The sequence below is a fragment of the Rattus norvegicus genome, chromosome 9 (assembly GCF_021556685.1).
Source record: "Rattus norvegicus strain SHRSP/BbbUtx chromosome 9, alternate assembly SHRSP_T2T, whole genome shotgun sequence".
Taxonomy (NCBI): Eukaryota; Metazoa; Chordata; class Mammalia; order Rodentia; family Muridae; genus Rattus; species Rattus norvegicus.
Window position 1 is genome coordinate 97,297,182 of NC_141542.1, and position 14,230 is coordinate 97,311,411.

General features: G+C 38.8%; 1 protein-coding gene across 1 annotated transcript; it reads right to left on the reverse strand.

The window, feature by feature from the left end:
* Window positions 1-7,574: 7,574 nt before the first annotated feature.
* Window positions 7,575-9,767, reverse strand: Rnf11l2 (ring finger protein 11-like 2). The gene has a single exon (NM_001431270.1). The coding sequence runs from the start codon at window positions 9,729-9,731 to the stop codon at window positions 9,267-9,269; it is 465 nt and encodes a 154-aa protein (NP_001418199.1). The 5' UTR covers window positions 9,732-9,767; the 3' UTR covers window positions 7,575-9,266.
* Between the last annotated feature and the right edge of the window lie 4,463 nt (window positions 9,768-14,230).

Genomic DNA, 14,230 nt, shown 5'->3' on the forward strand with positions numbered 1-14,230 from the left:
CTTAAGTGCTGATTTTGTACCCATATGCTAACTCATAGCACAGGTTAGGTTAAAATTAATATTTGTTAAATAAATGAATTGTGGAATGTAGGAGGAGTAAGACAATACCACTTTTCCAAGGTGTTTTGGTTACACAGAGGCATCTCGCTATGACTCTATATAAAATAGAATAAAATCCCGTGGTGGTTGTCCCTCCCTGTGTGTGTGTGTGTGTGTGTGTGTGTGTGTGTGTGTGTGTGTGTGTGTGTGGTGTGTCTATATCTGTACATCTGTATTTCAGAGATAGCAGAATTATAGATGAGCCAGTAGGTATTGACAATAACAGGAACTATGTCCTATAGTCTACTTATTAGAGTGAATGAAAATAGAAGTAAGTACATATTGGTGCCTTTAAACTGTAAAATGAGTAGGTGATTCAAAGGTCAAACTGACTGATTATCTTCTAAATATTCCCTCCTCTTAAAATATATCCTATTTATATGATAGTGTCCTCCACATTATGTGACCTCTACATTCGTCACAGACAGCCACAGTATTCTATAATTCAATGTTCCATGAGCCAGGGTGAAATGGTCTCTTTACAAAACCAAGTTTGAAAGCAAAATTATGCTTTGCCACTCCTCTTAATTCTTAGCAAACATACCTTTCATCGTTTTGATACCTTGAGTACATTATCTTTCATGGGATTCGTAAAGGTCACAGAAGACAATTTCCTTTCTAAATATATGCCATGTGGACCTCGAAGATTTGATTTGTTTGAAGATGAGCCTTTTAATGCTTCCTTTTTTTCCTACCTCTGTCTACTCTGTTAATGCATCAGGGATATTCTAAGCCATGCAGCCTGTGCTTAGATTCCTGGCATGTTTCGTTTATCCTTCATCATGGCATTCATGATCTAAGTCACTTTGAAATGATCACAATGGCTGGATAGCATGTTGATTTCTGTGAAGAATGTCATGTAGCAAAAATGTAGACTGAGTCTGTCCATAAACAAAAGGGTTTACGGATAGCAATGTTCACATATGCTTGCATTCATTCATCTGTGCGATGGAAAATTCTACAATATTCTGTCTCTACTGAGCTCCCAACTGAGTATATGGACAATGACAGCTTAGAGGTGAAATCAGACATTTAAATATTATATACGGTATAAAAGATGTCCCTATGGAACTGTTTTCTATTTTCCAATACCAAACAACCAATGTAAACAAATCCTTCATTACTCTATTTTATCAGTTATTTCAATATTCTGTAGACTAACTGCAGTGTGTTTAATATCAGAGATGAAAGACATTTTTCTCTTTATTTAAATGTATCATGAGGTATACTTTGATTTAAGGGGCTGGGGGCATAAATAATCTGTGGTCCATTTTTGTTTTTGTCTCTGCCTCAATAAACATGAACTGTGGTGGGATGGGGCCATGACTTTTCTATGAGCATGCTTAAGTGAAACATAAACTCATATGAAAAGGCTAGCACAGTTTTTTTCCACGCATCTGTAACAATGTTGACTGCTGTCAGGTTGTCAGAGATCTGAGAGATTTTATTGTCCTGACTTAAAAAATTAGTTTGAAAAAAAATCCCTTTTATTAGGCTTTGTGCGTGCGTGTGTGTGTGTGTGTGTGTGTGTGTGTGTGTGTGTGTGTGTGTGTGTGATGTTGTGGGATTTTGTCCACTACCTTGCTATTGAGTGCAATAGACATAATATTACAATATTGGCAGCTATGGGCATATCAGTTTCCATAAGCCTGAAAATCTAGATGGATTTTGAGTGTTTATGAAACAAGGCATAGACATACTATTGTCCATCTTCTAAGTCAGATAGAAGAAGTGTTCTTAGCAGACAGAGATATACTAGAAATACATTTATACCTGCACATGGGTTGGGGAAGATAGTTTACTGGATTACTTTTTTTTTTATTAACTTGAGTATTTCTTTCTTTTTTTTTTTTTTTTTATTAACTTGAGTATTTCTTATATACATTTCGAGTGTTATTCCCTTTCCCGGTTTCCGGGCAAACATCCCCCTCCACCCTCCCCTTCCTTATGGGTGTTCCCCTCCCCACCCTCCCCCTTATTTTCGCCCTCCCCCCAACAGTCTAGTTCACTGGGGGTTCAGTCTTAGCAGGACCAAGGGCTTCCCCTTACACTGGTGCTCTTACTAGGATATTCATTGCTACCTATGGGGTCAGAGTCCAGGGTCAGTCCATGTATAGTCTTTAGGTAGTGGCTTAGTCCCTGGAAGCTCTGGTTGCTTGACATTGTTGTACTTTTGGGGTCTCGAGCCCCTTCAAGCTCTTCCAGTTCTTTCTCTGATTCCTTCAACGGGGGTCCTATTCTCAGTTCAGTGGTTTGCTGCTGGCATTCACCTCTGTATTTGCTGTATTCTGGCTGTGTCTCTCAGGAGTGATCTACATCCGGCTCCTGTTGGTCTGCACTTCTTTGATTCATCCATCTTGTCTATATGGGTGGCTGTATATGTATGGGCCACTTGTGGGGCAGGCTCTGAATGCGTGTTCCTTCAGTCTCTGTTTTAATCTTTGCCTCTCTCTTCCCTGCCAAGGGTATTCTTGTTCCCCTTTTAAAGAAGGAGTGAAGCATTCACATTTTGATCATCCGTCTTGAGTTTCATTTGTTCTAGGCATCTAGGGTAATTCAAGCATTTGGGCTAATAGCCACTTATCAATGAGTGCATACCATATATGTCTTTCTGTGATTGGGTTAGCTCACTCAGGATGATATTTTCCAGTTCCAACCATTTGCCTATGAATTTCATAAACTCATTGTTTTTGATAGCTGAGTAATATTCCATTGTGTAGATGTACCACATTTTCTGTATCCATTCCTCTGTTGAAGGGCATCTGGGTTCTTTCCAGCTTCTGGCTATTATAAATAAGGCTGCGATGAACATAGTGGAGCACGTGTCTTTTTTATATGTTGGGGCATCTTTTGGATATATGCCCAAGAGAGGTATAGCTGCATCCTCAGGCAGTTCAATGTCCAATTTTCTGAGGAACCTCCAGACTGATTTCCAGAATGGTTTTACCAGTCTGCAACCCCACCAACAATGGAGGAGTGTTCCTCTTTCTCCGCATCCTCGCCAGCATTTGCTGTCACCTGAGTTTTTGATCTTAGCCATTCTCACTGGCATGAGGTGAAACTCAGGGTTGTTTTGATTTGCATTTCCCTTATGACTAAAGATGTTGAACATTTCTTTAGGTGTTTCTCAGCCATTCGGCATTCCTCAGCTGTGAATTGTTTGTTTAGCTCTGAACCCCATTTTTTAATAGGGTCATTTGTCTCCCTGCAGTCTAACTTCTTGAGTTCTTTGTATATTTTGGATATAAGGCCTCTATCTGTTGTAGGATTGGTAAAGATCTTTTCCTAATCTGTTGGTTGCCGTTTTGTGCTAACCACAGTGTCCTTTGCCTTACAGAAGCTTTGCAGTTTTATGAGATCCCATTTCTTGATTCTTGATCTTAGAGCATAAGCCATTGGTGTTTTGTTCAGGAAATTTTTTCCAGTGCCCATGTGTTCCAGATGCTTCCCTAGTTTTTCTTCTATTAGTTTGAGTGTGTCTGGTTTGATGTGGAGGTCCTTGATCCACTTGAACTTAAGCTTTGTACAGGGTGATAAGCATGGATCGATCTGCATTCTTCTAAATGTTGACCTCCAGTTGAACCAGCACCATTTGCTGAAAATGCTACCTTTTTTCCATTGGATGGTTTTGGCTCCTTTGTCAAAAATCAAGTGACCATAGGTGTGTGGGTTCATTTCTGGGTCTTCAATTTTATTCCATTGGTCTATCTGTCTGTCTCTGTACCAATACCATGCAGTTTTTATCACTATTGCTCTGTACTACTGCTTGAGTTCAGGGATAGTGATTCCCCCTGAAGTCCTTTTATTGTTGAGGATAGTTTTAGCTATCCTGGGTTTTTTGTTATTCCAGATGAATTTGCAAATTGTTCTGTCTAACTCTTTGAAGAATTGGATTGGTATTTTGATGGGGATTGCATTGAATCTGTAGATCGCTTTTGGTAAAATGGCCATTTTTACTATATTAATCCTGCCAATCCATGAGCATGGGAGATCTTTCCATCTTCTGACGTCTTCTTCAATTTCTTTCTTCAGTGTCTTGAAGTTCTTATTGTACAGATCTTTTACTTGCTTGGTTAAAGTCACACCGAGGTACTTTATATTATTTGGGTCTATTATGAAGGGTGTCGTTTCCCTAATTTCTTTCTCGGCTTGTTTCTCTTTTGTGTAGAGGAAGGCTACTGATTTATTTGAGTTAATTTTATACCCAGCCACTTTGCTGAAGTTGTTTATCAGCTTTAGTAGTTCTCTGGTGGAACTTTTGGGATCACTTAAATAAACTATCATATCATCTGCAAATAGTGATATTTTGACTTCTTCTTTTCCGATCTGTATCCCCTTGACCTCCTTTTGATATCTGATTGCTCTGGCTAGAACTTCAAGAACTATATTGAATAAGTAGGGAGAGAGTGGGCAGCCTTGTCTAGTCCCTGATTTTAGTGGAATTGCTTCAAGTTTCTCTCCATTTAGTTTAATGTTAGCAACTGGTTTGCTGTATATGGCTTTTAGTATGTTTAGGTATGGGCCTTGAATTCCTATTCTTTCCAGGACTTTTATCATGAAGGGGTGTTGAATTTTGTCAAATGCTTTCTCAGCATCTAATGAAATGATCATGTGGTTTTGTTCTTTCAGTTTGTTTATATAATGGATCACGTTGATGGTTTTCCGTATATTAAACCATCCCTGCATGCCTGGGATGAAGCCTACTTGATCATAATGGATGATTGTTTTGATGTGCTCTTGGATTCGGTTTGCCAGAATTTTATTGAGTATTTTTGCGTCGATATTCATAGGGGAAATTGGTCTGAAGTTCTCTTTCTTTGTTGGGTCTTTGTGTGGTTTAGGTATAAGAGTAATTGTGGCTTCATAGAAGGAATTCGGTAGGGCTCCATCTGTTTCAATTTTGTGCAATAGTTTGGATAATATTGGTAGGAGGTCTTCTATGAAGGTTTGATAGAATTCTGCAGTAAACCCGTCTGGACCTGGGCTCTTTTTGGTTGGGAGACCTTTAATGACTGTTTCGATTTCCTTAGGAGTTATGGGGTTGTTTAACTGGTTTATCTGTTCCTGATTTAACTTCGGTACCTGGTATCTGTCTAGGAAATTGTCCATTTCCTGCAGATTTTCAAGTTTTGTTGAATATAGGCTTTTATAGTAAGATCTGATGATTTTTTGAATTTCCTCTGAATCTGTAGTTATGTCTCCCTTTTCATTTCTGATTTTGTTAATTTGGACACACTCTCTGTGTCCTCTCGTTAGTCTGGCTAAGGGTTTATCTATCTTGTTGATTTTCTCAAAGAACCAACTTTTGGTTCTGTTGATTCTTTCTATGGTCCTTTTTGTTTCTACTTGGTTGATTTCAGCTCTGAGTTTGATTATTTCCTGCCTTCTACTCCTCCTGAGTGTATTTGCTTCTGTTTGTTCTAGAGCTTTTAGGTGTGCTGTCAAGCTGCTGACATATGCTCTTTCCTGTTTCTTTCTGCAGGCACTCAGCGCTACGAGTTTTCTCTTAGCACAGCTTTCATTGTGTCCCATAAGTTTGGATATGTTTTACCTTCATTTTCATTAAATTCTAAAAAGTTTTTAATTTCTTTCTTTATTTCTTCCTTGACCAGGTTATCATTGAGTAGAGCATTGTTCAATTTCCACATATATGTGGGCATTCTTCCCTTATTGTTATTGAAGACCAGTTTTAGGCCGTGGTGGTCTGATAGCATGCATGGGATTATTTCTATCTTTCTGTACCTGTTGAGGCCCGTTTTTTGACCAACTATATGGTCAATTTTGGAGAAAGTACCATGAGGAGCTGAGAAGAAGGTATATCCTTTTGCTTTAGGATAGAATGTTCTATAAATATCCGTTAAGTCCATTTGGCTCATGACTTCTCTTAGTCTGTCTATGTCTCTGTTTAATTTCTGTTTCCATGATCTGTCCATTGATGAGAGTGGGGTGTTGAAATCTCCTACTATTATTGTGTGAGGTGCAATGTGTGTTTTGAGCTTTAGTAAGGTTTCTTTTACATATGTAGGTGCCCTTGTATTTGGGGCATAGATATTTAGGATTGAGAGTTCATCTTGGTGGATTTTTCCTTTGATGAATATGAAGTGTCCTTCCTTATCTTTTTTGATGACTTTTAGTTGAAAATTGATTTTATTTGGTATTAGAATGGCTACTCCAGCTTGCTTCTTCTGACCATTTGCTTGGAAAGTTGTTTTCCAGCCTTCCTTTTTTTTTTTTTTTTTTTTTTAAGTCTTCCAAGACCAATTTAAGAGATTCCTTGTATCAATGTTGTCTTAGGGTTTCCATTGCTGTGAAGAGACACAATGACCAAACAACTCTTATAAACTCTTATAAAGGACACCATTTAATTGGGGCTGGCTTACAGGTTCTGAGGTTCAGTTCATTATCATCATGGTGGGAAGCATGGCAGTGTCCAGGGAGGCATGGCGCTGGAGGAGCTGAGAGTTCTACATCTTGTTCCAAAGGTAAACAGGAGAAATCTGGCTCTTACATGGCTAGGAGGAAGGTCTCAAAGCCCACCCCAACAGTGACACACTTCCTCCAAAGGCCACACCTACTCCAACAAGGCCACACCTCCTAATAGTGCCATTCCCTGGGCCAACCATATTCAAACCACCACAAATGTAAACATAATTTAAAGTATATCCAAGCAGTTCAATTTGTATAAGCTTCTCTTGCACCTTTTCCTTGGTTAGGTTTTCTAAATATTTCAAATTCCAGAGCCATACTGAAACAAATCTTGCCCATTTCTAAATGTTACACCTGCTTTAGGAAACTTTAAAGCTATTCAGTTTCTAAGTGTGTGCTTAAATCATAGGAAATACAATGCCATGAAACTTCCCTACGTTTTAAAAAATGATTTGGGATAAAGTCTGATTCCTTAATATGTAAAGGCTGCCACTAAGGTGACCTGCTTATTTTTCTTGACATACACAGAGAAAAACAGAACAGTAAACACTCTGTGTGGTGTGTGTGTGTGTGTGTGTGTGTGTGTGTGTGTGTGTGTGTAAAAACAACTTAAGTTTATGCATGGGTTTTTTTAAAAAAAGATTTGATATTCTAGGGAACATGTTAACTCTTAACTTAACTCTTAACTTTAAGCACTGATGGCTGTATTATAACTTTTAATAATTTAGTAGATGCTAAAAATTGATGGTTCTTAACATAGTTATGTACAGAATAACGTTAAAAGGAATAGCAATCACCCAAGAGCACTCATTTGAGAGTACTTTTCTGAGACAGAAGGAGTCTGTTGTTGTTGTTGTTGCTAGTGGTGGTGGTGGTGGTATTATTCTTACCAAAGGCTTCAACATGACAGACTGGGAAAAGGATTTTTTACAAATTTTGAGAACCTAGGAAAAAAGTCTGACTGTAATACTTGATGACACATGTGTATAATTAGAAAACATAAGGATTAGAAAAGAATTATCACTAAAAATATGGCACAACTTCAGCTGTTTCCTCCAAATTTACTTTATAATTGGGTGGATATAAATTAATGAACAGAATTTAAGCAAGAGATACATGACCATTTAACAGAACCTGATAATCTAATTTCAGTATTTTCCAAGTTCATCTTTAAGTATTTCCATCATGGGATCCACTGGGAAACTAAGCAAGGTTATGAACACTGAACAATTAATTGACTGAATGTCAATTAACTATTTATGACATAATTTCTTCCATAACGCAATCATGAGGGCCTTCAAGAAGCTTTTGGATGTAAAAACGTGTTAGTCAAGTACTCAACACAATATAAAAGAACATCATTTCTCTCATTTGTAAGGTGGAGTGCTTCTGTTCATCATTTTTAACTACAATGTCACTGAGTAGAAGGAACAAATTACCTCCAGAACATAAGGAAAAATAAACACATGCTAAATGGATAAACATTACATCTTTACTAGACCATTTCTACCTCTAATCCTTCAGACGTGTAGAGATTTAGAGTGTTCTTACATTAATTGCAAGAAAAAGGAGAAGTTCCTTTGAGATCACAACTATGAAGTCATTTGGTTATACAAATCCTGCTGCATTGGTGTGCAAAACATGAAACACATTTACCTGTCCTGTCAGTCACTTAGCGAGACTTAACAGATATACCTTTCTGTGAAACAGACTAGATGTGTTTTTGTAACTTCAATAACCCCAGCACTACAGTAACAAGAGATGCAGTATCCTTTTGCTATGGTTCCAGACGGTGGGGAAAGAGGTCACAGGAAAGAGAATCAAAACTGTTACAGCTGAGAAACTTCTCTAAGTTTCATCATGGTGCCACCTTCATTTTTACATAAGCATGGTGGCATAGTTCAAAGCTCAATAAATCAGAAATATTAATATTTGAATTTCAACTTGACTTTGAATTATCACCATTTTAACAACCAAAACAATAAGACACACAAGGAAGGGGATATCAAATCCACTTTGCTAGCCTTGGTTTCCTGACACATCAACTCATTTTTAATAGAAAAGGGATAGTACATCTCAGTTTGCTCACAAGCTAGGAGATCACTTTGAATTCTGCATTTCCTAACTGCAAACAGAACATAGCACTTACAACAGGTTATAAATAAACTGGTTTTCAAGCATAGAGCCAGCCCCAACGATAATACACTATTTAAAAAGACCTAAGGCAATGAATTCCATTTCCAATGGAACAAAAGAACTGTGCAAACAAGCTTAAAACTACTTTTTGGTGCCAGTGTTATAAAATGTAGCTTTTAATAAAACCTTGACCCAAATGTCAGTAACTTTTCAGAAAAGAATTTGGGTGGGAGAAGAAACTTATTTCATTTAGGAAAAATAACAACTATATCTTTTTCTTAAGCTTCAACACACACGATTTAAACATGTACAGTTGCTGTAACACTTTACACAATTCCTATGTACTGGAGCAAGAACAAGGTCTGATGACAATTATATTTTAAACACTGGGTCAAGGCTTTACATAAAAATACCATCCATCCTACTTTCCCCCTAAGTTTCTAAAATATCACATACTTTCCTCAACATCTGCAGCCATCCAGGAATCTGTAGGAAACTTTTGTGCATGATCTTAATTCCTAATCCCTGGCTCTTTGGGCTCAGTGACAAAAGATCAAAACCACCAAAGCTGATGGTTCACTTGAAGTCAGACGAGACACCCTGGCTCAATTAGTCTCATAGGATGAAAGCAGGGCTGCGTCAACTGGCTCCATGCAGGAGGGGCACGTGAAGGATCTCATCAACCAGTCATCTATACAGTCCAGGTGATAGATGTGCATGCACGGCAGAAATCGAATTGGGTCCCCATAGACAAAGTCCATCATACAGATCACACATTCTCGGATCTTTTTTTCTGATCCATCTCTTCCAGGGTCATACCCTCCTTTAGGCAGATGCTGTATAAGGCCTATTCTCTGAGCTATTCTAATTTGTTCCTCTTCAGTCAGCTGAGTTGCTAGCCGAGCCTGGCTAGGTGTCGGATGATAGACCGGAACAGGAACTTGTTCCTGATATGGCGGCGGTGGCTCCTGATCTGGCTCCGTCCCCTCGCCAAAGCTAGCCCGGTCGGACTGAGACTCGTGAAGCAGGGAGATGTCATCCGAAGTCGGGGATTTGAGGCAATTCCCCATCTTCCGGGGCTGGGGTGTATGCTTGAGATCTGCGCGGTGTCCTCAGAGATTGCTCACACTGTCTGCCGGGTGATGTCTGAAAGCACGAATCTGAATGGATCAGGCAGATGGCTGGGGTGTTTAAATAGCTTCCTTCTCCTTTATCCTTTCAGAATAAAGTCCAAACTCACAACGAGCACGCCCTATTCACCCAACATCACAGCCTAGAGATTATCGGATTGTCTATTTCTTCCCAATCCCACCTCCCTAATTCAAGCCACCCACCCTGCAAACTAACATTTGCAGTAGATTCTCAAAGTCCCTGTATTCATCATTGTGTTTTCCAGCCTTTCACTCTGAGGTAGTGTCTGTCTCTGTCTCTGAGGTGTGTTTCCTGTAGGTAGCAGAATGCAGGGTCCTCGTTGCAGATCCAGTTTGTTAATCTATGTCTTTTTACTGGGGAGTTGAGGCCATTGATATTGAGAGATATTAAGGAATAGTGATTATTTTTTCCTGTTATATTCATATTTGGATGTGAGGTTATGTTTGTGTGCTTTTCTTCTCATTGTTTTGTTGCCAAGACGATTAGTTTCTTGCTTCTTCTAGGGTATAGCTTGCCTCCTTATGTTGGGCTTTACCATTTATTATCCTTTGTAGTGCTGGATTTGTAGAAAGATATTGTGTAAATTTGGTTTTGTCATGGAATATCTTGGTTTCTCCATCTATGTTAATTGAGAGTTTTGCAGGATACAGTAACCGGGGCTGGCATTTGTGTTCTCTTAGGGTCTGTATGACATCAGTCCAGGATCTTCTGGCCTTCATAGTTTCTGGAGAAAAGTCTGGTGTGATTCTGATAGGTCTGCCTTTATATGTTACTTGACCTTTTTCCCTTACTGCTTTTAATATTCTTTCTTTATTTTGTGCGTTTGGTGTTTTGACCATTATGTGACGGGAGGTGTTTCTTTTCTGGTCCAATCTGTTTGGAGTTCTGAGGCTTCTTGTATGCCTATGGGTATCTCTTTTTTTAGGTTAGGGAAGTTTTCTTCTATGATTTTGTTGAAGATATTTACTGGTCCTTTGAGCTGGGAGTCTTCACTCTCTTCTATACCTATTATCCTTAGGTTTGATCTTCTCATTGAGTCCTGGATTTCCTGTATGTTTTGGACCAGTAGCTTTTTCTGCTTTACATTATCTTTGACAGTTGAGTCAATGATTTCTATGGAATCTTCTGCTCCTGAGATTCTCTCTTCCATCTCTTGTATTCTGTTGGTGAAGCTTGTATCTACAGCTCCTTGTCTCTTCTTTTGGTTTTCTATATCCAGGGTTGTTTCCATGTGTTCTTTCTTGATTGCTTCTATTTCCATTTTTAATTCCTTCAACTGTTTGATTGTGTTTTCCTGGAATTCTTTCAGGGATTTTTGTGTCTCCTCTCTATGGGCTTCTATTTGTTTATTTATGTTTTCCTGGAATTCTTTCAGGGATTTTTGCGATTCCTCTCTGTAGGCTTCTACTTGTTCTCTAAGGGAGTTCTTCACGTCTTTCTTGAAGTCCTCCAGCATCATGATCAAATATGATTTTGAAACTAGATCTTGCTTTTCTGGTGTGTTTGGATATTCCATGTTTGTTTTTATGGGAGAATTGGGCTCCGATGGTGCCATGTAGTCTTGGTTTCTGTTGCTTGGGTTCCTGCACTTGCCTCTCGCCATCAGATTATCTCTAGTGTTGCTTTGTTCTGCTATTTCTGACAGTGGCTAGACTGTCCTATAAGCCTGTGTGTCAGGAGTGCTGTAGACCTGTTTTCCTGTTTTCTTTCAGCCAGTTATGGGGACAGAGTGTTCTGCTTTCGGGCGTGTAGTTTTTCCTCTCTACACGTCTTCAGCTGTTCCTGTGGGCCTGTGTCTTGAGTTCACCAGGCAGGTCACTTGCAGCAGAAAAGTTGGTCTTACCTGTGGTCCCAAGGCTCAAGTTTGCTCGCGGGGTGCTGACCATGAGCTCTCTGCGGCGGCAGCAACCAGGAAGATCTGCGCCGCCATTTCCGGGAGCTTCAGTGCACCAGGGTTCCAGATGGCGTTTGGTGTTTTCCTCTGGAATCAGTAATGTGTGCAGTGTGCAGTCTCTTCTGGTTTCCCAGGCGTGTCTGCCTCTCTGAAGGTTTAGTTCTCCCTCCCACGGGATTTGCGTGCAGAGAATTGTTTATCCGGTCTGTTCCTTCAGGTTCCGGCGGTGTCTCCTTGCGTATTTCTTATATACATTTCGAGTGTTATTCCCTTTCCCGGTTTCTGGGCAAACATCCCCCTCCCCCCTCCACTTTCTTATCAGTGTTCCCCTCCCCATCCTCTCCCCATTGCCGCCCTCCCCCCAACAATCTAGTTCACTCGGGGTTCGTTTACTGGATTACTTAATGGTAGTGTTCATCTTTATGGACAAAGATCAGATCATATTTCTATAGCAGAGAAAGCAGGGAGTGCGTGGAGAAGCATGCTAATACATTTGTGAAGAGATCTTAAGTTGTGTTAATCAGGCATAGAACATTAAGACCTATACATGATTTTATGTAAAGATCAGATCATAGAATTCATATCAAAATCACAAAAATTTAAAATTAGAATTAAATAGTGCAATGTAAGTATTTGCTTGAAATGTACAGAGTTCTCATATATAAAGCTAAGATAGGAAAGAAATATCCAGGGGCAATAACTACATCTTTGTTTTTTAAGATGATCATTTGAATGTGACACAAGATACTGTACTGCTAAGGTAGGAAAGTGTTTTCTTTTTAAGATTTATTATATTTATATGAGTACACTGTAGCTATTTTCAGACACACCAGAAGAGGGCATAGAATTCCATTACAGATATTACAGATGGTTGTGAGCCATGTTTTGGTTGCTGAGAATTGAACTCAGGACCTCTGGAAGAGCAGTCAGTGTTCTCAGCCACTGAGCCATCTCTCTAGCCCCAGGAAAAGTGATTTTAATTTGTAGTAAAAGATGTAAAGATAACGCACACCTTTACAAATATTTAAAGGATGTATAGAAAGAAAGATAGAAATCATTAGACCAATTTTGCAATATTTTCACGATGCAAAAAATACAAACAGGAGACTTAATCTAGGAAAAGAAAGTAAGAGTCGCTTTATAAAGAGTTCATTAGGGCTGATGGGGTTAACATCTTATTTCATGGCCTGTATTAATTCTCCTGGTATGTGGCAGAGAGTGATAAACAAATTATTGGGATATATTTCCAACAGCAGGACATGGAAAAACTCATTAGCTTCTTTTGGCCTCAAGCTATCAATGTTTCTACCTGTGATTAATGATCCTTTCCATTTGGCCTCAGCTTTGGAAATACTGCAAGTATTTTTACCTTCTTTTATTTGGGGCATCAAAAGAAAATTCACCATTAAAGGTTAATTTCTCAACCCAAGACATTTCTTTGTCAGCATGTATAGTAAAAAAAAAATCGTTTGCAAGTAGAAGATTTTAAATTAGAATGACTAAAACTTACACGCACTTTGGCAGTTCTAAATCAAATATTAGCTGAGTGTGGTCATATACACCTTTAATCTCAGCACTCAGGGGGTAGAAGCAAGTGAATCTCTGTGAAGTCAAGCCCTGTCTAGTTGTCATAGCAAATTGTAGTCCATCTTAGATTTTTGTCTCAAAATATTTGTATTGTATTCTAAAAGTATATAAGTACATTTTTATATAGTGTGGATTACATATTATATATGTATTACTTATTAAAAAATTTACATATACTAATTTAAGCAGTGTACATCAGCATAGGCATATAGTTATGTAAATAAATATAAAATAGCATGTAACATGTAAGTATATGTGAATAAACATATAGACATAATTATACATGTCAACTGCAAATGCATGCAAATATGTTAAGCAACAGGACCAGGTACCAGGTCACAGGGTCGCATAGTAGGAACATGGGACTTTAATCAGACAGTCCTGTCTCCTGTCTCACTATCCTACTAACTCAGTTTCTCTAAGTCTCATACCCAGTTGGGTTAAGGAAATTGACTATGAATTAGCTAATGTGATGTTGAAGGTAGCAAGTCTAGAACAGAGCCGTCAGTCAATAATGAGAACACACAGTGGCTGGGCTCTCATTTTTCACTGACCTAAATCTCTGGGTTCTTTCTGACGAATTATGCAAGGCTCTAGTTCACATAGCTTGCAGCACTGTCTGATACGACTATCCCATGGGAAACATGGTTGCTCCTTCTGCTGCCTTCTGAGCAGCAACAGGACCTTAACACAGAAGTATAAGTTAGTACATTCAGAGAATTAATGTGGTTGCCCCAAGACTTCACAGAATCGAGGTACTGATGCCTGCAAACCTTATCCTTCTTGGAGATGTGTTTTCTTATGAAGTGTCGATGAGGGAAATGTGTATGGTTTCATAGATTACGCAATGAACACACAAATAATCAAGGGCTATAGAGCATTTTACATTTTTTGCAAAACACTTTCACATTTACAAATCTCCTGTCTTTGGTCTCT

Coding starts and splice junctions, on each gene's coding strand:
- Rnf11l2 (NM_001431270.1), bottom strand. CDS start 9,731: ATGGGGAATTGCCTCAAATCCCCGACTTCGGATGACATCTCCCTGCTT.